This window comes from Tetrahymena thermophila (assembly GCF_000189635.1).
Source record: "Tetrahymena thermophila SB210 genomic scaffold scf_8254810, whole genome shotgun sequence".
NCBI classification, from domain to species: domain Eukaryota; phylum Ciliophora; class Oligohymenophorea; order Hymenostomatida; family Tetrahymenidae; genus Tetrahymena; species Tetrahymena thermophila.
The window spans coordinates 6,313-31,834 of NW_002476566.1; the positions used below are offsets into that span (position 1 = coordinate 6,313).

Below are 25,522 nucleotides of genomic sequence, written 5' to 3' on the forward strand. Positions count from 1 at the left end.
TAAAATTAATAAGAAAATAATGAATCATCATAATATAGAAGTTTTTTTTAATTTGCAAATAATTTAAGCTTATAAAATGAACAATCAACATTAACTTAAATCCTCAATAGTGTAACAATAAACTAAAATTCTATGTATAAATAAAATGGATAAGCTCTCAAGAATAACATCAGTGAATTAAAAAAAGTAAAATAGAATAAAGTAACTACATTCACAAGTAACTCTCCAAGATAAAATTATGAATTTATGCTTGCGAGTCCAGTAGCACTTTAAATGTAGTAAATAAATGTTTAATTAGAAGAATCGGCAGAATTAAATTCAAAATTCTAAAACTTTGCATAAATTAGCTAAAATCAAGAATTCTAATCATTTAGTAAGATTAAAACTTAGAAATTGGCTGAGAAATAGTCAATTTTAAATTAGAATGACAAATTTAATTTTAGCTAATTTGAAGAAGCAAATCTTGAAAATGTTCAGACAAGCATGGATGCTGGATAAGACAATTTAACTTCTTAGATTTAAAAATACATAACTGATATTGCTCCACTATCTAGTAAGCGCGGCTTAATTTAAACAATAACATCTCCATTAACAAAAAAAACATAAATGCAAAAAATCAATGAGAAGAAAGTTAAAGAATAAAAATAATCAAATAAAAGTTTTTAAACATAAGAGGTAAATAAATTATAATAATAGAATATTGATATTTAATCTATATCTTCTTCCTCAAGCAGTGTATAAACACGGTAAATAATTTTTATTTAAATATTTTTTTCATTTTTTATTTAAAATTTATTTTTATGTATTTAATAATAAGGGCATTTAAAATTCTGAAATTCTCTATATATATAAATATTTAATTAATTTATATTTTTTTAATTTAAAAAGATAAGTTTTTGAAAATATACACAAAAAAAATCAGATGAGATATCTTAAAATAATAAATGTTTTCGGAATATTATCAGCTTTAGCTATTCTATCTTTGACATTGTTAGCATTTTTTAATTTTCTTACAAGCTTAGTTTCTTAAAGAGAAAACTTCAAATACATTAACTGGATTTATATGATTAACGTATAAATTAGTTATTCCCTTTCAGAGCGTAATATTATTTTGCTAAACTAATACAACCTTTTATCTACGCCAGCTGCTCAATACTAAACTTTCATGGATCTCTTAAATGAATAAAATTAATCTAGGATATCTCTGAGTAAACAACAGATGAATTTACTTTATAATAATACTAACAAAGATTTAGAAGTTTTTAATATTATTTAAAATAATTACATCATTTAAAATATATTTCAAAGCAATACTATATCCTAATAGTAAAATCTTTCAATGATATATTCAATACTCTTATAGATTTTTGGGATATTTTATTTCGTTTCTAACAAAGATCCTTTAGGAATAATAAAAAAATAAAATGAGATAAACTACCCAGCTTTAAATGAACAAGTTCAATCTGTTTTTTCTCAGATGAATGATGACTATTAAAATTAACTTTCATCCATTAAAAGTCAAAGTCTTATTTAATTATATGTTATTACCTTTATCATGCTTCTTTTTTTGATTAGCGTCATACCAAGTTATATCTTCTCTAAAAAAAAATAGTAATAAATTTTAGAACTCTTTGCAACTTTTGATAAGTTATAGTTGAAAAATATTCTTGATCAGATAGCTAATTAACTATAATTTTACTCAATTGATCAAAAGTAAAATTTTATTAAATACTAAAATAACATTTCTAATGGTTAATTTTAAAATCTTCTTGCTAACTCTGAAAAAAAATTAAATATTAGTAAAACTTCTTCTTTAAAATACTCTTTAAAGAAATTAATAGTGGTATTAATTTTAATATTTTGCTTAACAACAATTTATCCAATAATAAATTATTTTATTGTGAAATAATTTATTGATAATTCTATGGTTATTTACAATTTTAACAGTAAGTTTTTAATTTTTTCATAATTTAAAATTATTTTCATTCATTTATTTATTAATAAAAAGATGTTGTCTGTGCTTCTTATTTTGCAGTATTAAACTCATTAAGAGCTAGATAAGGCCTTGCTATGGCATTTTTAATACCTTAATAATAAGTTCTATCTATTTAAACTTATCAAGGAATTCTAAATTAGCTTTCCATTTAGATAAATGAATTACCTAACTTACTAAAAGAAAACATACAGAAAATAGGTTCAACAAGTTTACATAATTAAGAAATATTTGATGATTTTTTGACTAATGTATTTACTAATAACGCTTGTGATACTATTAATAAATACACTTAATATCAAAATGGAGATTTTTTGTTTGATTAATGCAATACTGTCGGTAAGGGCTCACTTAAATCAGGTCTTCTTAATGGTATTGTGTTCTTCTTTAGTATTTTTAAAGACTATTATTCTTTTGCTTTTAGTCAAAATGCAGCCACTTTTTAAACATATTTTAATAACTATAACAAAAATGTTCTTGCAATAAAATAATTTTAGTTTAAAATAGAATTATCCAAATAGTTTGAGTACCTTTTAAACTTCTTTTAAGAATAAAATTTATAACTTTACAATTTTTATGAGAATCTTAGCATCATTCTAGTTATTATTTAAATATGCCTTGTAATAATAATATTTATAGTAAGTTGGTCTTACTACTTTAAAAGTATAAATGATCAAATTTTCTCAACAAAGCAGCTATTGAATATATTACCATAATAATATTTAATTTAAAATACATATGTTATGTCATATTTAAATTTGCGCGATTGATAATTTATTTGTAGATAGATTATTGTTTGCTTGTATATTTAGTTATTAATTTAATTATTTACAAATTAATTAATATTCTTAAATTATGAATTAAATTAACTATAAAAAAACTCATAAGCAATTTCTTACTCTTTAACTATTATTAACTTTTTCTTTTAGTATTTTAAAATAAAAAATATTTAACATAAAATCTTTAAAACAAGCTTAGTTACTGAGCTTTAACTTATGAACAAAACTATTTTAATTTTTGAGCTTTAAAAATACTTCAAAAAATATAAAATTTAATATTCAATAAATAAAAAATATGGTTTGTTTTTGCTCTTTATAAACAAATCTTTAATTCAAACTGCTCTAAATGTGTTTAATTTCTTCAAACATTTTGTTTTTTAATTGAATGTAATAATTTTTATTAAAATGTTGTATTCATGCTAATTAATTAAATAATAGCATTAAAAAAATTATTTAGTAAACAACATAATTCAAATCCAATAAAAACAGTAAATTTTATATTTTATTAAATTATTTATTACATTATGAGTATATTCAAGTTTAATATTAAGTTATTTTGCTTTTTGTTTAAAAATTAATACCTGCCTTAGTATTGCTCATTCAAATTAAAATTTTTTGGAATAAATAAAAATTAGTAAATTTGAATTATTTAATTATGCTTTTGATGCTTTCTATCTGTTAAATTCTTCTTTTGTTATTAAAAATAAAAGAAATCTAAATTTAAAAATTATTTGATAAGAGGATTGAAGGCATTCAAAAAATACATTATCAATAGCATAAAAGAAAATTTAAGAAATGAATTAGAAGTTTAAAATAAATTATTTTAATAAAAATATAACTTCCTCAATAATTTATAGAATAAAATTATTATATGTTAATGATGTGTATGAGGTTGTAAAGCGAAGCAAAAGGAATAAGTTGTTTTCGTTCATAATTTTTGCTTTATACTAGATGATGCTTATCCAACTTTAAGTAGATAATATAACATATGATAATTTAGCATGCGATAAAAAAGTATTTTCACGATTTATAGGTTATTTGTTTTTCTTAAAGGAGTTTACAAACAATTCTTAGACTTTGATAACTGTAGCTGTTTAAGTATTTACTGTTTTAAATTCAATTCTTCTAAACTTGTTAGTTTTCGCATCTATTTTCAAAAGTAGAATTAATAAAGAGCTATTCTCTTTATTTTCTTAAATATTTTAAAACTACTCATTTTTGATAGCTCTACCTTCATTCTATATGTCTCTTTCATAATAGCATCAATATATCTCTTTTTTTAATATGTTACTAACTGCTGTATTAGGTAAATGCATTATTATTTTCTTTTTAAATCCAATTTTTATCAAAAAATAATTAGGATCATTTTTAGTATCTTTGGATTATGATTATTCATTTTAAGGTGAAGATATTCTATAAAAGAAAGATTCACAACTAAATAATGCAGAATTTTAATTAGATTTGATTATGTGTGCCTGCAGCTAATTTTTTAGCAAGTATGTGCTAATTTATGCTTCTATCATGATAAATTTACTTAAATTATTTATTATTTTAAAGAGCCATATCTACTTTAATAAGATGTTATGTAAATTATAGATTGAACTAGCGCTGTTTAGAAGTTTAATGCCTATTTCACTGATGATGTATTCATTATGCAATTTAGGTAGCGATGTACTTTTTTTGCTATGGATAATTTTGATACCATTATCATTCAAATTTGGAAGCACCATTTTCTATGAATGGTACAACTTTATTAATTTAGAATTTACTTCAACTTCAGATTAAATAGGGAGTTTCAATCTATTCAAATTTATAATAAATGAGAAATCCTAATTAATTGACTCATTTTGCAGACAAGTCATTAATGATGGAAAAGAAAGAAAGTAATATACCTGTTAATAAAGTACAACAGTATTCTTTTCTTAACAAATATATAATTCAGAGGATCCACAAAAAACTTATGATAAAGAATAAGAAAGTAAATAAAAAGTAAATCTTAATTTAACAAAACATTTGGTAAACTATTGCCTCAAAATCACCTCCCCTAATCCTATTCATTAATCACCTCCTATATGACTAAAAAAATTGGATTAGGGGGAGGTGACGTTTGGACAAGAGTTGACTCAATATTTTATTTATTATATTATGAAAAAAAAACTATTTCAATAAAATTCATTTAATAAAAAAAGTTGTTGAGGAATATTTCTGATGAAGAAGATTAGATTTGTAAAAAATATAATCTTGAATAAGCTAATAACATCTAGATGATAAAAAATATAGCAGATATCTATAAAAAAACAATAGACTTTAATGGAATAAAAGAAAAAATAGATATCTTAAATTTTTCTTATTTAACTCTTCTTGCAACGAGGTATCAAAATTCTTGCTAATCCTATTTACAAATTTTAAACATCTATAAAAATAAAAATATCAAACTGAGTTGGAAGGATGAACAAAAAATATTAACAATTCTCAGATTGGTAGACTAAAAATCTATATTGAATAACAATATCATCAACAAAGAAAATAATTATTTTTAGATTAAGCAAGTTTTAGAATTTGAAAAGTAAATTAAAAAAATAAATTACAAATACTTCGAGTGCTTGAAGTAGTATTAAGAAGTTGTCAAAAAGCTCTCATTAAATTTTATTGATATCGATGAAGCTTACTTGCTTATGAAATTTTATAGAGAACAAAGAAATATTTTAAAAGATTTAATTATTAGTCAATTAAAATAAAACAGCCAAAATGAAGTTCTATAAAACATATGTTGTAAATTTGATTAGCATCTAATTCATAGAAAACAACTATCTTTATACACTTAAAATATCAATGAATAATAAGTAATTATATAAAACTAAAAATAATTTTACAACAAAAAGAGTTGCCTAGCTTTTATTTCACTTCTAGATAATTAATTTGGTGTAATTAAGAATGTAAATAAAGGATTTTTGAAAACTCTTGGTTTTTAAATTAAATAGCAAGTTGTTGGTAAATCTATTTCGTAAATATTTCCTTTAAACCTTATTGAAAATAAAAACGAAACAATGATTAGTTCTATTATTACAGAGGAATTCTTATATTTATATAATGATATTTTAGATATACCACTTTTTATAGCTAGAAATAATCTTGGATATTCCTAGCCCTTTTAAGTTAAAGTTCAAAGTCAAAAAATAAATGATGAGGATTTTGGATTAGCTATTTGGGCAAATCCAATCCAAGATGATAACATTTATCTTGTCTTAGATTACAATGATCCCTCTTCAGTAAAGGCTCTAAGTCAAATTTTCAAAGATAAATTCATTAATTAAAAGTTTGATGTGCAGAATTTAAAAAATATCAGAATGGAAAACTTTATACCAATAATAAATTATTTTGTTAAAAAATGTGATACAGAAAACTAAAATAAAAGATTTGAAACTTTACTCATTAGATCTTAATTGAGATCAGAAAGCTATGATTTAAGACATCCAAATTTTTTAAACTCCTTAAAATATCAGGAAATATATAGCATAATTGTCAAGTTTTAAATAGTTAAAACAAAAATAGCATCTTTTGTTAATATGATTATTGAAAGCTACTCATAAAAATAGTATTTTAAGGAAAAGGTTTTTCTAATTCAACAATATTAGAAACAAATTTAAGAAATTTGTGGTATTTCCTTGGAATTTAATCCAACAAATGAAGAAAATAATGATGATAAATTTTTTAAACCCACAAAAAGCCAATTCTATTAAGATCCAATTTTAGAAGATACAAATATATTAACTACCCTTAGACAAGAGTCAGATTAAAATGAATTTAAAACGATGATATAAAATTTAATTAACACAGTTAACTATTAGACTATTTAGAAGTATTGTGAAGATAGTGTATTGAATGATTTGTAAATTTCCAAAATTAATGGATCGTTTAATGATTAATAAAAATACATAGAAATAGAGCCAACTAATGAAGCTATTAATACTTAATTTTCTTAAGCCTAATATTAAATATAAAACACAAATATGAGTAATAATTTATTAAATAATGAAAATAATATGGACACAAGTTAATTCATTTTAAATACTATTGTAAAAACAAAAGAAAATATTGATATTAAAAAAACAAAAAATGAATAAATGAATAGTGATATTAAAAAAATTAGGAATTTTCATTAAAAAAAACAAAAGGCATAAAAATTCTAGAAGATGCAAGTAAATATTAGTTAATAATAATAAAATGAAAAGATTAATTCCAAATAAGCTTATCAAATGCAATAATTTAAGAAGCAAATTACTAAAAATTTATAAGAAGGTGTTGATTAAATGATCTAAGGTTTAAATAGCAATGAGTTTTCATTTGAAAATCTATAATAAAATTAAAATATTTTAGTCTAATAAAATTTAGCTAATTAAGAAGATGATACTACAATTGAGAAAAAAAGCTAAACATAATTTGTATAACATAAAAACTAAGCCTAAAAAAACTAAGAAATCTAATCTGTTTCTTCTTCAAGTAAGAGTTTTGAAGATAAGTAAATAATTAATTTTTTTATCATTATTTTAAGCATTTATAATATTTTGTCAATCCCCATCAATTTAGACACCTACCTACACATATTTCAAAAATGCAAAAAAAATTTTAACTAGCTATTTAAAAAAAGAGGGAGTGGGGGAATTTAAATGATAGTTGATTAAAAGGAAAATTTTTTATAAATTGTTTAAATACAAAATCAAGGATTGTTTGTTTTAAAAAAATATCTATATAAACTTAATTATAATTTATTTTATTAATATAGATAGCTGCTTGAACTTATAAATTAGAAAATAAAACTAAAATTCCTTAAATTTGTGAAATTATTTGCTTTTCTTTCTCTGGTTTCAATTTTATCTATAACTGTTTATGGATTTTATATATTTATCTATAGTTTAAGATTTTAACGAGAGAATTTTAAATATATAAATTGGGTTTACATGATAAATGTACAATTCAGTTATGCTCTTTCAGAGAAAAACAACTATTTATTAAATGAATATAATTTGCTCTAAACTCCACCATCTTAGTTGCAAGAATTCACTCAGTTATAAATAAATGACTAAAAGTCAAGAATTAATCTAAGCAAATAATATTTGCTTTATCTTTACAACAATACAAATCCTTAGATACAACTTTTTAATATTGTTTTAAATTAGGATATCCTTTAAAAAATTTTTTACAGCAAAGTGCATTCAGATAAGTATTAAATGCATATGTTGTATGCCATGCTTATGTAGGATTATGGAATTTTTTATGTTGCTTCTGATTTAGATCCAAATGGTTAAATTAAATAATAGAATGGAGAAAATTATGGAGCATTAAATAACCAAGTTTAATCAATATTCTCACAGATTAATAGCAAATATCTTGATCAACTTAATTAAATTTAAAGTTAAAATATTTTACAACTCTATGTCACAATACTAGTCACTTTTTTTTGCTTGATAAGTCTTATTCCAAGTTACATTTTAACAAAAATTTAGTAGCAAAAGATACTAGAGCTATTTGCAACATTAGATAGGGAGTATCTTAAAGATATTTTAATGGATTTAAGCTATCAGATATAATGTTACAAAGGAAACGTAGGAAAAAAGAAGTTTGATAATTCAAATTCAAGCTATTCTACTCTTGAGGAAGTATAAATTTCAAAGAAAAACCATTCAATTCCTATTTATATTGAAAAAAAATTAAATATCAGCAGAACTTCTTCTTTGAAATACTCATTAAAATTCTTTATTTTTGGATTGATTGTGGTTTTTTTATTGATTTGTGTATATCCTACTCTAAATTATATCCTAATTAGCAAGTTTATTAATAACTCAACTATCATATTCAACTTTAACAGTAAAATTTTTTCATTTATTTTCTATTTTATCACTATAAAACAATAATTTCTAGGTGCTATTTGTGATACATCTTTTGCTATCTATAATTCACTAAGAAATAGATATGGTTTAGTAACTGCATTTTTATTACCATAATGGTAGTCTCTTCCTATATCAACTTTCTAAAATAATTTAAATCAAACAGCTGATTAAATTTTCTCACTACCTAAATTAATAAAAGAAAATTTAGAAAATGTGACTAATGCAAATCTTTACAATTAATAAATTTTTAAAGATTATCTCGTTAATATTTATACAGCTAACGCATGTGATACAATGTAAAATTACACCTTATATTAGAATTAAGACTTTTAATATACTTAATGTGGCAGTGTAAGCTAAGGGACTCTTTAAAAAGGATTACTAAATGCAATTGTATTTTTTATTAATATATACAAAGACTTTTTATCTTTTGCTTTTGCTGAAAATGCTTCTGACTTTAAATAGGGTTTTAATGTGTATAATTAGAATATACCAGCTTACGATTAATTTTTATTGAGGATAGAATTGTAAAAAGCTCATGAATCTCTCATGAAATTTTTTTAAGACTAAAATCTTCAACTCTATAATTACTATGAACAAATCATAATAATATCAGCTACTATCTAAATATGCTTTCTGGTATTATTATTTGTCATCAGCTGGTACTCATATTTTAAAAATGTAAACAGAATTATATTTTCTACTAAATAATTACTAGATATTTTTCCATCATAAACCATTATAAAAAATACATATATAATGTCATTTTTAAGATAAAATAAGTGAAGATTTTTATTAAATATTTATGTTTTTTACAACTGTATTATTTAATTTAAAATTATTATTGTAATTTATATTTTTCATTTATTTTTCTTTCAAATTGATATTTTATTTTTTTTATTTTATATTTTTAAATTATTTTATTAATTTAAAATTCTTTTTATAGAAATGTGTTATTTAACATAGTTTTAAGCAGAAAAAGGAAAATTTTATTTTTTTATGATTCTCATAATATTTTTTAATAGATGATATAAGAAAATAGATAAGATAATATTTATTGCAAAAATAGAGCTATGAGTACAGCAAATATACCTATGGTGTTCATCTTACAAAGTAATAATTTTTATAAAAAAGATAAATGACCATCCTTAATGTAAAAATCACAAAATTTTTTTTAGACATATTGATTACTCTCCCATACTTATTTCTGTAAAAATGTTTATAAATTTTATAAAAATAAATAAAGCAAAACCTACTTTAACCAGGCGCATATATAATTGAATTTTGGATAAAAAATGTTACATGTTATTAATAAGCATTCAGTTTATGGGTGCCAAGTTTGGCAGGTTTTACTTTATAAAGTTTAGCTATTATGATGAACAAATTAAGATAGGGTTTATGCTAATTTGTATATTTTATAAATGTCAATTTATTAAAACAAATACAATACTTTTTATTTCATACTTTTATTTGTATGAAATTTTCATTTAAATTTAATCAAAAACTATTCATTTTTAAATAGAAACTTAAATTCAGTGCATTTATTATTGAAAAAATGCTAACGGGTATTTTTTATTTAAAAGTTTTTGTAAATTATTGTTTTTATTCAAATATCTTAGTTATAAATAGGAGTGGAGTGGCTTATATCAATAGTATTATGTCTATATTGATTTAGAAACATAAAACAATTATCTGTTAAATGAATAAATGAATAAATGCTTAAATTGTAATATTTTTTTTGAATGCTCATGCTAAAAGTTATAGTATGATTCATTCAAAATTATTAAAATTACATACAAAATTAATGATATAATTAATAAAATTTTGTAAAATCTCTACTTAAAATAATACAAAAAATTAATCAAAATACAAATAATATTTAGGATAAAAAGTAAATAAAAGCCGAATAAAATAACAATAAAACATCATTTTAGTAATGAATAAACATCTTTAATTTAAATCAATAGGCCATAAACAAGTCAAATCTTTCTTAAATGGATTAAAATCTTTTTACATTAATGATATTTACGAGTTATTCTAGCAAAGTAAAAGAAATAATCAATTATCAATAGCTATTTTTTGTATCTAATAGATAATGTTGATCTAGCTTCAAATAGATAATTAAACTTACAACGAATTAGCATCTGACAAAAAATTATTTTCACAGTTCGTTGGATATTTGTTTTTTTTAAAAGAATTAGCAGTTAAGTCTTAGAGCGAGATTATATTAACTGAGTAGATATTTTTTGGAATTAATTGCATCTGCTTAACTCCCTTTATTTTTACTGCTTTATTTCAAAGTAGAATTAATAAAGAGCGTTTTTATATATTTTCTTAGATATTTCAAAGCTATTAATTCTTGATAGCAATCCCTTCGTTTTACATCTCTCTACTATAATAGTAGAAATATTTATCACCATTAAATGTATTTCTCACAATTATAATTGGTAAATTCTTGCTTATTTAATAGTTTATTTTTAAATAAAATATTTTTTTGCTAAATTTTATTAGGATCACTGTTAGTGTCTTTAGATTATGATTACTCATTTTAAAATGAAGATATATTGCAAAAGAAAGATTCCCAGTTAAACAACTTAGAGTTTATCTTAGATCTGATAGTTTGTGTCTGTAGCTCTTTTTTTAGCATTTATACTATCATTTGTACTTCGCTATTTATTAATCTAATTAAAATAATTATTATTTTAAAGAGTCATATCTATATGAATTAGATGTTATGCGAAAAGTAACTTTAATTATGTTATTTAGAATATTTATAGCAATTACATTGATAGTTTATTAATTATTTGAGTAAAGCAAAGATTTGCTCTTTCTTATGTGGATAGTTTTACTGCCTTTGTCTTTTAAAATAGGGAAAATGATTAAAATGTAATGGTACAATTACATTAATTTAGAATGCACTTCAAATATGGATTAAATATCAAATTTTAGTTTATTTAGATTTATTATGAATGATAAAAACTAATTATTAGATATTTTTTGTAGATAAGTAGTTAATAACGCAACATAAAAATTAATATTTGCTTCTTAATAGAATTCAACAATATTTTTCTCTTAACAACTTTACTATTCTCAAAATCAGAAAGTATTAGATGAAAAAGACATAAAAAGCTAAAACAATAACTAAATCAATAAATAGCATCAAAAAGTAAAATTTTTATTTAATATAATATCAAATTTCCCATAATTTTATTAGTATTATTTTTTATTGTTCATTCTATGATTTTTATTTATTGATAAATTTATTTAAACATACAACAACAAAAAACATTTTTAAAAACTAAATTTATTGAAAAATTAAAAATTAAAAAAATAAATAGGTGATCAAAAATTATTTATAATTATTGCCAATATTTAAATTATTTTATTCAAATTAATAATTAATATGAAAATTTAGTAAAAAAATATTAGCTAAATTTTAAATTTACAACTCTCACTTATTTATTACATAATAATTAATAAAAAATATTTAAAGTAAAATAAAAATATTTTTTAATAAAATAAGTAGAAAAAAAAAAGTTCACAATCTAATGTAGAAGAAATGAACAAATATACTTTTCAATCTGCTCTTAATATCTAGACAATTAAATATTTATCTAAAATCTATAAAGAAGCTATTGATCAAAAAAGCTAGTTAGAAAGTCTAAGCATTGTTGATTTTTCTTACTTGACTCTTCTTGCTACAAAGTACCAAAATTCGTGTCTATCATATTTATAAGTATTAAATATTAACTAAAATAAAAATATCAAACTAAGCTTGAAGGATTAACAAAAATTAGTAGTAATAATGAAACTAATTAATTAATACTCAAAATTGAATAATAACATAATTAAAAAGGAAAAGGATTCGTTTTAGATTTAAAAAATTTTAGAATTTTAAAAATAAATTAAAAAAATAAATTTCAGATATAACCAATGCTTAAAGTAATACTAAGATATCATCAAAAAGCTTTCTTTTAATTTTATAGACATAAATGAAATATTCTTGCTTATGGAATAATATAGAGAAGAGAGAAACAGTTTAAAGGATTAAATTATTAATTAGTTAAGATACAACAGCAACGATTAAAGTCTAGAAAACCTTTGCTTAAAATTTGACTTCTACTTACTGCATAAAAACGAACTCGCTTAATACTATCAAAAGATGAATAGACAAATGACTATAAAATAAAAATATAAACATTTCTATAATAAATCTAGTTGTATAGCTTTTGTTTCACTGCTTGAAAATTCATTTGGTGTTGTTAAAAGTATTAATAAGTGTTTTTTGAAAACACTTGGTTTTTCAAAAAAATCTTAGATGATTAACAAACCTCTATAATAAATATTTCCTTTAAATCTTATCTAAAATATGTAATAAAATAAACTTAGTTCAATTATAGCTGAGGAATACTTATATTTCTATAATGATATTTTAGATATTCCTCTCTTTATAGCAAGAAATAGCAATGGATTTTCCTAGCCATTTCATGTTAAAATACAAAGCCAATTACTAAACAATGAAGATTTCGGACTAACTATTTGGGCATAACCAATCTAAGATAATAAAATTTATATAGTCTTAGATTATAATGATTTATCTGAAGTTAAGGTGCTTAGTGAAGCCTTCAAAGAAAAATTTATAAATGCAAAATTTGATCCTTAAAATTTAAAAAAAATCAGAATGGAATAATTTATCCCTATAATTGATGGTTTGGTTAAAAAATGTGAGATTGAAAATAAAAATAAAAGATTTGAAACAATTTTGATTAAACCTTAGATGAAAACTAATGAAAAATATTTGCCAAATTTAAATGATTTAAATTTCTTAAATTCCCTAAAATATTAGGAATTATATAAAATAACAGTTAATTTTCAGATAATTAAAACAAAAATAACATCTTTTGTTATAATGATTATAGATAATTATGTGCAGATATAGAATTATGCTGATAATATTAATTTAATTTAGTAATATCAGGAGTAGATTAAAGAAATTTGTGGAATCTCTTTGAATTTAAATCTCTTTAATTAAGAATATGAAGAACCCGTAAATAATAATCGTTTATTTAAAAACAATTAATTTCTTCATGAAAAATTGTATGATTAAAATAATAACCAAGAAAATGACCAAATAGAATTAGCAACAATAATTTAAAATCTTTAAACTAGCACAGTTAACTATTTAACAAGCTAGAGATATCGCAATGATAATGATGTACAAATGTCATAAACTAATAGATCATTGATAGATGCATAATTAAATTATTCAGAAATAGGTTAAACAGAAGAATTACAAAATACTTACTTTTCATATAGATAAAAAGATAGTAGAGACTCAAGATTAAAAAATAATAGCAATTATAAAGAAGATTAAAGCTAACTTAAATCTAAAGAAAAGAATTTTGGCAATTATAACAAAGAATCCAAAATCGATATTAAGTTAAGTTAAATTTAAAATAATTAATTTACTGATTTTTACTGTGAATCAAAATATGATTAAAGTTAATTACCATTTGAGAGCTAGAAGTTGTTTGAAGACTTTACTAAATAAAGATAAATTATAAATTCAAAAAATGAAAGTCAGATTTTAAATTAAAAAAAATAATAGAGCATAATGATAATTAGAGAAAAAGAAGATATAATGCATCAATCTTAAAATAATAATGATTTTTCTTTTTACTAAAATATCCTCAGTAATAATAAGCGATCCACTATAAATTAATTTATAATAAATAATTAATCCAACTTTTTTCAGCATAATTAAGAAAAAGGATAAAAAAATCAAACAACCCGATAAGAAATTTAATAATAATAGAACTAATTTTTAAAAAACTAAGACATCAATTCAGCTTCTTCATCAAGCTAATTAGTAGAGAACAAGTAAATATATTTTACTTTATCATAATTTTTAAATAAAAAATCCTAAAATCCTCATTAAGTAAAACCTAAAAAATATTCTACCTTAAAAATTATTGAAATGGCAAATAAAATTTTTTAATTTGGTCTTTGATATTTTTTGAAATAAACTCAATTTTATTAAAACTAAAAGGAAAATTAAATTTCAAAAATATTTTTATTTTTTATGGATATATATTAAAATTTATTAAATAAAAATTTTTTTTAACAAAAGAGAGCTATTTAAGCTGATAAATTAGAAAAAATAAGCAAGATACCTCAAAATTGTGAGATTATTTGCTCTAATATCCTTTTTATCAATTTTAATAATAAATGTTTACGGATTTTATATTTTTATTTATAATTTGACATCTTAAAGAGAGAATTTCAAATATATTGATTATATCTACATGGTAAATACGCAATTTAGCTATGCACTTTCAGAGAGAAATATTATTATAATGAACTAGAACAATCTTTTATTAACTCCTCCAGCCTAATAATAAATGTTTAATTAGTTATTGAATGAATAAAATGAATCAAGGATTAAGCTTAGTAAATAATACTTATAGTTTCTCTACAACAATACTAATCCTAACATACAAATATTTAACATTATATAGAACCAATACATAGAATAAAATATTTTTCATAATAGTGAGGATTCAGATTAGTACTAAATGTCCTTATTATATGCTATGCTTTTATAAACTTATGGAATATTTTATTTTGTATCAAATTTGGATCCAAATGAAATAATTAAAAATTAGAATGGAATAAATTACTCTTCAATTAATGATTTAGTTTAATCCATATTCGCACAAATCAGTAGCAAGTACCTTGATGAGCTTAACTAAATTTAAAGTTAAAATATTTTACAACTTTATGCCACAATATTAGTTACTTTATTTTGTTTGGTAAGCCTTATTCCAAGTTACGTTATAACAAAAATACAGTAGCAGAAAATTCTTGAGCTTTTTGCTACTTTAGATAGATAGATTCTTAAGGATATCTTAATAGATTTAAATTCTTAGCTCTTATTTCCCTAAGAAAAAACAGAAAAAGGAAAAAGTAAAATGGATAATTCAAAATCAAGCTATTCATCTTTAGAAGAAAGGCATATTTCTAAATTAAATCAAATAACGCCAGTTTACATAGAAAAAAAGTTAAATATCAGCAGAACTTCATCCTTGAAATATTCATTAAAGTTCTTTATTTTTGGATTGATTTTGATTTTTAGTTTGATTTCTATTTATCCTATTTCAAATTACATTTTAGTAAATAAATTTATAGAAAATTCAAAAATCATCTTCAATTTTAATAGTAAGTTAAACTTTTTCTTTTTTATATTAAATATTTTATAATATTTTAAAGATGTAGTTTGCGAGTCATCATTTGCTATATATAATTCTTTGAGGAACAGACAAGGGTTAGCAATAGCATTTTTGCTTCCTTCTTTATCGTTTTTGACTCCAATATCAAGCTTTTAAAGCAAATTTAATAAAACCACTGAATAGATTAATTAACTACCTAATTTAATTTAAGAAAATTTGTAAAAATTAAGTAATGGAAATATTTACAATTAATAGTCTTTAAATGATTATTTAATAAATATTTATACTGGAAATGCTTGTGATACGATGTCTAATTACACATAATATTAGGGTGGAGACTTTTTATATCAAATGTGTAATACTGCTGGTAAAGGATCTCTTTAAAAAGGATTGCTTAATGGTATTTTATTCTTTACTAGTATTTACAATGACTATTTATCATTTGCATTCAGTTAAAATGCTACCAGCTTTTAGAAGAGTTTCAACAAGTATAATCAGAATATCCCAGCTTACAAATAGTTTTAATTCAAAATAGAATTGTAAAAAGCACATGAATATCTCATGCGTTTCTTTTAAGATTAAAATCTTTAATTATACAATTACTATGAGAATATCATGATCATTTTGGTTTCAATTTAAATATGCTTTGTGATTATAGTTTTTATAATTAGCTAGCACTTTTATTTTAGAAATTTAAACAAAATTATTTTTTCTACAAAGCAACTGATAGATATAATTCCTTCATATTCTATATTAAAAAATACATATATTATGTCTTTTTTAAGAAAAAATTAATAATGAATCAATCATGCAAGTTTTTGTTCACTTCATGTTAGTTAAATGAATATTTTATTTACTTATATTTCTTTGTGTCTTTCTTATAATTAGTAATAATAATTATTATTTTATAATTTACTGAGCTTTATTTTGTTTCAATAAAGTAGAAATCTTTAAAAGTACAAAACTAAATTTGCTATATTTTATGATTTTTAAAATAAATATTTTTTAATGAAAATTAATTATAAATATATTTATATTCAAAAATATTGTGAATTGATATTAATTATATTTATTTTTTAATAGATAAAATAATCTATTAAAAATTATTTTTGATTTTAGCAAAATTATGTTTTAAATACTTTGATTTAATATTAAATAATTGATTATTTGTTAGATTGAAATATGATACCAGTTTTCTTACAAATAATAATAATTATTACTATTATTTTATATTTTAGTAAACTTTATTTCGTTTCAAAAAGTAGAAAATCTTTAAATTTATAAAACTAAATTTACTAATTTTCATACTATTTTTATTATAAATCTTTATTAAGGAAATAGTTAAGAGTAATTAATTGTTAATTAATTTAAATTGAAATAATATTATAAATATAATTAATTTTATTTATTTATTTTTATTTTAAACAAAATTAAGTTTTAAATTTTAATCAGAATGGATAAAATATTATTATTATTTTGAGTTACAATTAAAAAAAAAGTATTTTATTCATATACAAATATAATCTAAAATAAAATAGAATTTAATCAAAAAGACAAAAAATTTAGAGTCTAATTAAATAAAATAATAAAATTTAACTTTCAAATTTAAACCATATTCAATAATTTTAAATTTGGAAATAAAGTTAAAATATAATGAAAACGTTGATATAATTTAACTAAAAAAATCTTTTATAAAAAAAGAGTAAATTAGACTAACAATAAAATTAATAAATTTATAAATTAATTATAAGAATTATGTAAAAAGTATTTGTGTAAATTCATGATAATTTATCTAAATAATGTTTATATTTACTGAATCATTTTCTTTTAATTAATGAATTAATTTTTATATAGATAGATATAATGTTAATATATACGTTAGCAAATTAACAAATCTAATTACATATAAAAAACAAAAATTAAATTTTCTTTAGTAATTTAATCTTGAAAAAACTTTTTCTAGAGTTTTTAAAATGGATCCAAGAGATACATACTTCCATATTATTTTTAATTCCATAAAATGTTATCTTTTTATTTAATTAGCTAAATATTCAATTAAAATGTGTAAAGTAGTTATTAAAAATAATACATCTTTTCTACTTTTTAAAAAATAGAGTAAATTGTGTAAGCTTAATTTACTTTACCATAATTATTTTTAAATTACACTTTCTGAAAAATCCTTTTTTTCTTAAAGATATATCTTCTATAATCATTTGATTTTACTTAACTTTGATTTTTTTTTCAAAAATTTAAAATGTAATATTTAAAAAGTATTTTAAACTTTAAATTGAGCAACTATTCTTTGTCAAATAACGATTTGCTCTTAATCGCAAAACTTATTATCGAAAAAAAAAAAAGTTAATTTTTAAATATATTTATAACTGATAGAAATCAAGAGAGAGAGAGCTCTGATAGTGGTTGAATGATGAATGAATAATAACTTTTTTTTAAGATAAATTTATAATTTTTTGTATTTTTTAATGATTACTGATCATAAATTTTAATAATTTCATGTATTATTTTTTCTAAAAATGGAAAATGACATTAATTTAAATTAAAATCCCAAGGAAACTAAAAAATTAATAAATAAAAAGATTATCATACTTAGGTTTTTGCAATTTTTAATAAACATTTATCACATAAAGAATTTAGGTTATAAAAAATGCATTCATTGGTATAGAGATTTAAATCTTACTATGTTTAGGATCTTTATTAGTTAGTGAAGTAAAGCAAAAGAAATCCTTATTACTCAGTTATAATTTTTTGCTTTCATTAAATTGTACTAGTTTAGCTTTAAATTGATAATCAGACATACAATGAATTAGCTTCAGATTAAAAAACATTTTCAAGTTTTATTGGTTATACTTTCTTTTTGAAGGAAATAGCTGAGAATTAATAAAACTAAATATTTTTAGTTACTAAAATATTCTTTTTTATTAACTGTTTTACTGCTTGCGTTTTATTTTTCTCTGCTTATTTCTCTGGTAGAATTAAAGAAGGTTTTTTAGATGGCATGTCTTTTATGTTTTAGAGCTATTCATATTTGATTGCTCTACCATCTTTTTACATATCGCTCTTATCCTATCAATAATTGCTTTCTCTAATAAATATTTCTCTCACTTTTGCAATAGGTAAAGTGTTTAATTTGAATGTATTTCTTTAAAATTGCATCAATATTTTTTAATTTTTAAATAGGATTACTTATAGTATCTCTTGATTATGATTATTCTTTTTCAAATGAAGATATTCTATAAAAGAAAGATTCTCTCTTGAATTTAACTGAATTTGTTTTAGACTTTATCCTTTGTATAGGCAGTAGCTTTTTAGGTATTTAAAGTATTAATGTCTTTTCAATAACGATTAATTTTATTAAATTGTTAATCTATTTTAAGAGCCATAACTATCTAAACATGAATATATACAGATGGCTGATTATCTTAAGCTTTTTTAAATTGTTTTTGTCTATTTCGCTTATCTTCTTTCATCTAAATGGTTTTTAAAAAGACTTAATACTTTTTACTGTTATCATTTTAATGCCATTAAGTTTTAAGTTAGGGAATACTGTTTCAATATAAATAAATAATTATATAAATTTAGAGTCTAATTCAATTAATTATTAAATAACAAATTCCACTATACTCAGAATGATATTCCTTGATAAAAGTTAATAATTGGATATTTTTTGTAGATAACTTATCAATAATTTGAAATAAAAATTAGTCTTTTCTAATCAAGAAAATTCTACTATTTTATTTTCTTAGTACATTTATTATTAAGAAAATCAATGCGTTAAAATGCAAGATCAAAATTCAAAAAAAATGACCTCATCATAGCAAAATGTATTTTTTTAATAAATAATTTCTTGTTCATTTTAATAAAAATAATTTTATTTTTTTAATTTTTAAAAGAAATTGAAGAAAAAAACGAAGGAGTTTGATGAAGGATAATGTGAAAAAGAAAATATTTAAATTATCTTTAACTTAAAAGTTATTCGTAAAGTAATGAAAATTTATTAAAATGAAATAGATTAAAAAAAAATAAAAGACAGATTAAATAATCTTGATTTTTCTTACTTAGCTCTTCTCTCTACTACGTATTAATACTAGTCTCTTTCATTAATAAAACTAATCAACATTAGCTTAAATAAAAGTATAAAACTTAGTTGGAAAGATTAGCAAAAGATTGAGGCACTAAAAAGATGCGCAAATGCTTAATAACATTTTAGCATTCAAAAAAATAAAAAGGATCACAATTTATTAAACATCTACGAAATTTTAGAGAGCTAATAAAAAATAAAAATAATAAACCAAAAATATCTTAATTGCTTATAAATGTATTAAATTATTATTTAAAATTTAACATTGAGTTATATTGATATTAATGACATTTATATGCTAATTACTTAATACAGAGAATAGATAAATAAATTAAAAGAATTGATCAATTGTTAGTTAAAATTGAATAGTAATGATTAAGATATTAAAAATATTTGCTTAAAATTTGATATTTTTATGAGCAATCAGAAATTCTTTTCCACATTTTATTAAAAACAAGAGAAATTAAATAATAATAATAATAATAATAAGCATGCTTAAATTGAATCAAGCAGCATAGCATTTATTTCTCTTCTTGAAAATTCTTTTGGAGTGATTAAAAAAGCAAATTAAACTTTTTTGAATTCACTTGGTTTTACACCATAAATGATTGGTCAATCTATTTTATAGGTTCTTCCTTCAAACATTTTAGAAAAAAAACTTTACAGCAAGGTTATTTAACAAATTGCTTAAGATTTAATATCAAATAAAAACAATATAATTGAAATACCTCTTTTTGTTATCAGAAATAATCAAGGTTTTTCTCAACCTTTTTAAGTGAAGCTATAAAGTCAAAGTGTAAACTCAGAGGATTTCGGATTAGCTATTTAAGCAAATTTTATTCATGATGATTAAATTTATAATGTTTTAGATTACTAAGACCCATCCATAATAAAAATTATGAGTAAATAATTTAAAGAAGAATTTATCATAGAAAATTTTGGTGAATAGAATTTAAATGTAATTAGAATGGACAGTTTTGTTCCAATTATAAATGATTTAGTTAAATTAACTGAATTGTAATAAATAAAAAAAATTGAAACTATCATGATTAAACCTTTAACAAAAACAGAAGCCTTGATGAAGCCTAATTTAAGAGACCAGAATTTTTTAAATAGCTTAATTGACTCATAAATGTATTTAATAACTGTATCTTTTTAAGTGATCAATACAAAGTTAGCTTAATTTGTTAACATGGTTATCGAAAGCTATAGCCAAGTGAACAGTATGAATAATAAGATTAATTGTATCAACTTATATCAAAAGTAAATCAAAGATATAACTGGTATAGAATTAAAATTTGATTAGAATTACAAAAATAATTTGAAATAAGAAGTCTCATAAATTACTTTCGATTAATTAGATTTACCTTAAGATGATAATAAAAACTACATCAAATTTAAACTGTAAAATGAAAGAAATGAGTCAACAACATACATTTAGCAATATTAAAACAGTACTATTAATAACATTTCAAGGCTAATTGAATATAACGATTTTAATGAACTGTCTAAATGTTAAACAAAGGTATCTTTTATTGATGTACAACCTGAATCAATTGATAAAGATAAGCAAACAAATTAATAAAATTTATTATTTTAGAATTTCAATTTGGAATAAAGATAATATTGCAATTCATAAGCTAAAACAGAAAATTAGATCAATTTTTGTTATAATGATAAAAAAGAATTTTCATAATCAGATTAAAGAGTAGATTTTATACAAAAATTAAACTCTTTTAATGAGTTCAACACGAATGAAATAAACTTATTTAATGATAAAAAGGTAGAAAATAGTAACAATAATTTGCTTATTAATTTTTTTAGTTCGGGTAATACTTTAGACTATGATGGAAATATTAACAAAATTTACTTTGAAAACTAAAATATAATCAAATAAGATTTCATTAATTAAAATTAAAATGCTTGCTCAAATAAAATAAATAAATAATCGGGCTAAATAAAAAGCAAATAAAGTGTAGACAATTAATAATTGTAATTAAAGAATGAAACAAAATTAGCAAAAAAACCAAAAAAAATGTTTTTTAGTTTTATAGATAATTATAAATAAATTAATTAAGAAATTTAATCTGTTACTTCATCAACTAAAAGCGTTCAAAACAAGTAAATATTTTTTAATTTAATTATTAAAATTTTTTGTTATTAATCAAAATAAATACCAACATTTATTTTTATAACTAACTCTGCTTTACTCTTTTATTTAATTTCACTTTTTTTTAAAAATATTTAGGCAACTATTTGATTTTATTAATTAAAGTAATCAAATTAAATATCTAAAAGTTATTAATTTACTTGGAATTGTCTGTATTTTATTAATCTTGGGGATAACTTTATATCATTTCTTAGATTTTTCTTAAAGTTTAATAACCCAAAGAGATAATTTCAGGTACATAAATTGGATTTATATGGTAAATGTTCAATTCAGCTATGCTCTTTCTGAGAGGAACATCATTTTACTCAATAGATATTAAATGCTTTCAACTCCTACTTCTTAAAATGAAGCTTTTATTGAAATACTCAGCGAATAAAATAACTCTAGAATCAGTTTAAGCAAACAATATCTTCGTCTTTTATATAACAATACAAATCCTAATATTGAAGTATTTAAGATCATACAAAATTAGTACATTCCTTAAAATTTAATTGATAATAAATCTACTTTTAGATTATTTAATTTTTCAATGCTGTATTCTATGATGATGTAGACTTATGGAATATATTATTTTGTCTCAGAAAAAGATTCAACGGGAATAATTAAACAATAAAATGAAATAAATTATTAAGCCTTAAATGATTAAGTATAAGTTATATTTTCTTAAATGAATGATCAATATGCAAATTAGCTTAGTTAAATTCAAACTTAAAGCCTTTTTTAGCTTTATATTACATTATTTGCCAGTTTCTTTTGCCTAATTAGTGCTATCCCAACTTATATTATAGTAAAAATTAAATAACAAAGAAATCTAGAACTCTTAGCTACTTTCGACAGAGAGAGTCTAAAATTACTTTTATAAGATTTGACTGAATAAATTTACATTTTTTAAGAATCTGATAAATAGAATTAATTACAATAATCGAAATTCAACTTTGAAAACCAAAATAATAAAATTTAATTAAACAAATTACTTTAAACTGGTTCAATTCACCTAGAAAAAAAATTAAATATAAGCAGAACTTCACATTTAAGATACTCATTAAAATATTTAATATCAGGATTAATATGTTTATTTGGTTTAGTTTCAGTATTTCCTATAACAAATTAAATTTTAGTGAATCAATTTATTGATAACTCATAAATAATCTTCAACTTTAACAGTAAGTTTTTTATCTTTTTTTTGAAATATATTTGGAAAGTTATTTTTAAATAAATATAGATGCAGTTTGCTAATCTTACTTCTTTATATTGAATTCACTTAGAGCTAGACAAGGCCTAGCAACAGCTTTTCTTTTACCATCTTAGCAATCAATTTCAATTTAGACATTTTAAAATATGTTAAATTAAATGACTCAACAAGTTAATCAATTACCAGATTTAATTTAAGATAACTTAAAAAAAATAGAATAAAAAAATATTTACAATAAAGATATATTTAATAATTTCTTGTTGAATGTTTATAAAGGAAATGCTTGTGATACTATTTCAAACTATACATAATATCAAAATGGAGATTTTCTTTAAAATTAGTGCAGCACTGTAGGCAAAAGTTCTCTATAAAAAGGATTACTAAATAGCTTCATATTTTTTACTAACATTTATATGGACTATATGAATTTTGCTTTTAGCCAAAATTCCACTGCATTTAAATAAAGGTTTGATGAATATAATAAAAATATTCCAGCATACAAATAATTTTAATTCAAAATAGAGCTATCAAAAATACATGAGTATCTTATGAATTTCTTTTAAGATTAAAACACCTAACTTTACAATTATTATGAAAATGTCACAATAATTTTAGTAGTAGCTTAATTATTCCTTCTGATACTAATATTTATTGTCATATGGTATTTCTTTATTAAAAAAATAAGCTTACTGCTCATTTCAACAAGACAGCTTTTCAATGTTTTTCCTTATCATATAATATTAAAAAACACCTATATTATGTCTTTCTTAAAATAAAGCAAATGAATAAGAAATTTAAATAAGTTTAAATTTGTCTGATTGCCAATCTAATGAATTGTTTGTTTTATTTCTAAATATAGTACTAACAGATTTTAAATTTATAAGGATGTGGAAAAGTAAGAATTTGATTCCTGTAGTTGCTTTTAATTAATTAAAAAATAAATTATTTTATTTAATTTTTATAAAAAAATCTTTATTTATTATTTAATTTGAAAATATAAATTCAAACATGATATTATTGTAGATTTTTATTAAAAATATATTTAACAATTTTAAAACAAAATGTTAATTATTAAATTATTAAATAAATAATTTCTAAATTCTAGAAAATTATTAAAAATTTTGAAATATTTATGCAAAATTTTTTTTTTTGCATAAACAAAATTTGAAAAAAATATTTATTAAAAAAAGAAGAAAATATTTTTAACTATTTAATAAATTTTAGATAAAAATTTATTAATATTGTTTTTAATTTGCGTTATTATTAATTAGATCACTTTTAAGTAAAAATGAGTCATAATTAGTCATAATGACTAAAAAAATGACTAATAATGTCACATAATGACTCATTTTTGCCTTGTAATTTCTAATTTATGACTAATTTCTGTCAATTAATAATCTATTATCACTAATTTATGTCCAATTTATGTCAACCAATGATCTATTATCACTAATCTTATATAAAATATATGTAATTTATTGTTAAATTATTAATAAAATTAATCAATTACTGTATACTATTTTAATTCATAAGATGGTTTGTTTAAAGAAATTAAGAAAAACATATAAAATAAATAATAAATTGCCAAACCAGTAAGTGCATTTAATTAATTATTTTTGCTTTAATTATTTTTTTAACTTCAAAAAAAAATAGTAATTGTTCATATATTTATATGACATTAAGAAGCAGTTAAAATTCAGTAAATTATTAAATTCTTAGGTAATAAAAGTAAGGTAGATAGATAGATAGTTATTTAGTTAGTCTCTTTTTTGACTCTTTATATTCTGTAAAATAGATAAGTTAAATGAAAACAAATTCCTTTGTTATAAAACTAAAATAATATTATATTAAAGTTATCTATTAGTTAGTCAAATAAAGCAAAAGAAATGATAGTTTTTCCATTTTAGCTTTTTGTTTTCATTAATTTGTACTAATTTAGCTTTAAATAGATAGAAAAACATATTAAGAATTGGCATCAGATTAAAAAATATTTTCATCTTTAAAGACCTATTTATTATTTCTGAATGACTTTGCAAGCAATTAATAAAATGGTGTCTAATTAGTCATTTAGATATTATTTTCCTTAAATTGTTTTATTGTATTATGCTTGGTTTATTCTGCTTTTTTCTAAAGTAGAACTAAAAATTTGTTTTTTTAAATAATTTCCTAAATTCT

The 25,522-nt window shown here is 20.6% G+C and overlaps 6 protein-coding genes across 6 annotated transcripts in view; 4 read left to right on the forward strand and 2 right to left on the reverse strand. All coding sequences in view use genetic code 6, as the record gives it.

Annotated features, from left to right (window-relative positions):
• The window catches only part of TTHERM_01269140 (transmembrane protein, putative), a gene marked incomplete at both ends in the record, with an annotated part of 2,571 nt that extends 1,143 nt beyond the window's left edge, over positions 1-1,428 (forward strand). The window contains 3 exons of the mRNA XM_001007853.3: positions 1-746; positions 889-1,208; positions 1,364-1,428. The exon at positions 1-746 is cut by the window's left edge and continues 1,143 nt beyond it. Coding sequence (XP_001007853.3) covers positions 1-746; positions 889-1,208; positions 1,364-1,428 — 1,131 coding nt within the window. The remainder of the gene's footprint in view (positions 747-888; positions 1,209-1,363) is intronic.
• Positions 1,429-4,844: 3,416 nt separating this feature from the next.
• Positions 4,845-9,446, forward strand: TTHERM_01270140 (transmembrane protein, putative; the record flags this gene model as incomplete). The annotated part of the gene is made up of 5 exons (XM_001007854.2): positions 4,845-6,786; positions 6,948-6,971; positions 7,072-7,291; positions 7,691-8,637; positions 8,692-9,446. The coding sequence occupies 5 exons, from the start codon at positions 4,845-4,847 to the stop codon at positions 9,444-9,446; spliced, it is 3,888 nt and encodes a 1,295-aa protein (XP_001007854.2).
• Positions 9,447-11,003: 1,557 nt separating this feature from the next.
• Positions 11,004-11,307, reverse strand: TTHERM_01270150 (hypothetical protein; the record flags this gene model as incomplete). Its single annotated transcript, XM_001007855.1, has 2 exons — positions 11,004-11,052; positions 11,078-11,307. 2 exons carry the CDS (start codon positions 11,305-11,307, stop codon positions 11,004-11,006), a joined length of 279 nt encoding a protein of 92 aa, XP_001007855.1.
• Positions 11,308-12,465: 1,158 nt separating this feature from the next.
• Positions 12,466-14,327, forward strand: TTHERM_01270160 (transmembrane protein, putative; the record flags this gene model as incomplete). Its single annotated transcript, XM_001007856.2, has 2 exons — positions 12,466-14,104; positions 14,269-14,327. The coding sequence occupies 2 exons, from the start codon at positions 12,466-12,468 to the stop codon at positions 14,325-14,327; spliced, it is 1,698 nt and encodes a 565-aa protein (XP_001007856.2).
• Positions 14,328-18,694: 4,367 nt separating this feature from the next.
• TTHERM_01270170 (hypothetical protein) lies at positions 18,695-18,958 on the reverse strand (the record flags this gene model as incomplete). Its single annotated transcript, XM_001007857.1, has 1 exon — positions 18,695-18,958. The coding sequence occupies one exon, from the start codon at positions 18,956-18,958 to the stop codon at positions 18,695-18,697; it is 264 nt and encodes an 87-aa protein (XP_001007857.1).
• Positions 18,959-20,400: 1,442 nt separating this feature from the next.
• Positions 20,401-22,773, forward strand: TTHERM_01270180 (transmembrane protein, putative; the record flags this gene model as incomplete). The annotated part of the gene is made up of 3 exons (XM_001007858.2): positions 20,401-22,106; positions 22,390-22,603; positions 22,669-22,773. 3 exons carry the CDS (start codon positions 20,401-20,403, stop codon positions 22,771-22,773), a joined length of 2,025 nt encoding a protein of 674 aa, XP_001007858.2.
• Positions 22,774-25,522: the final 2,749 nt, after the last annotated feature.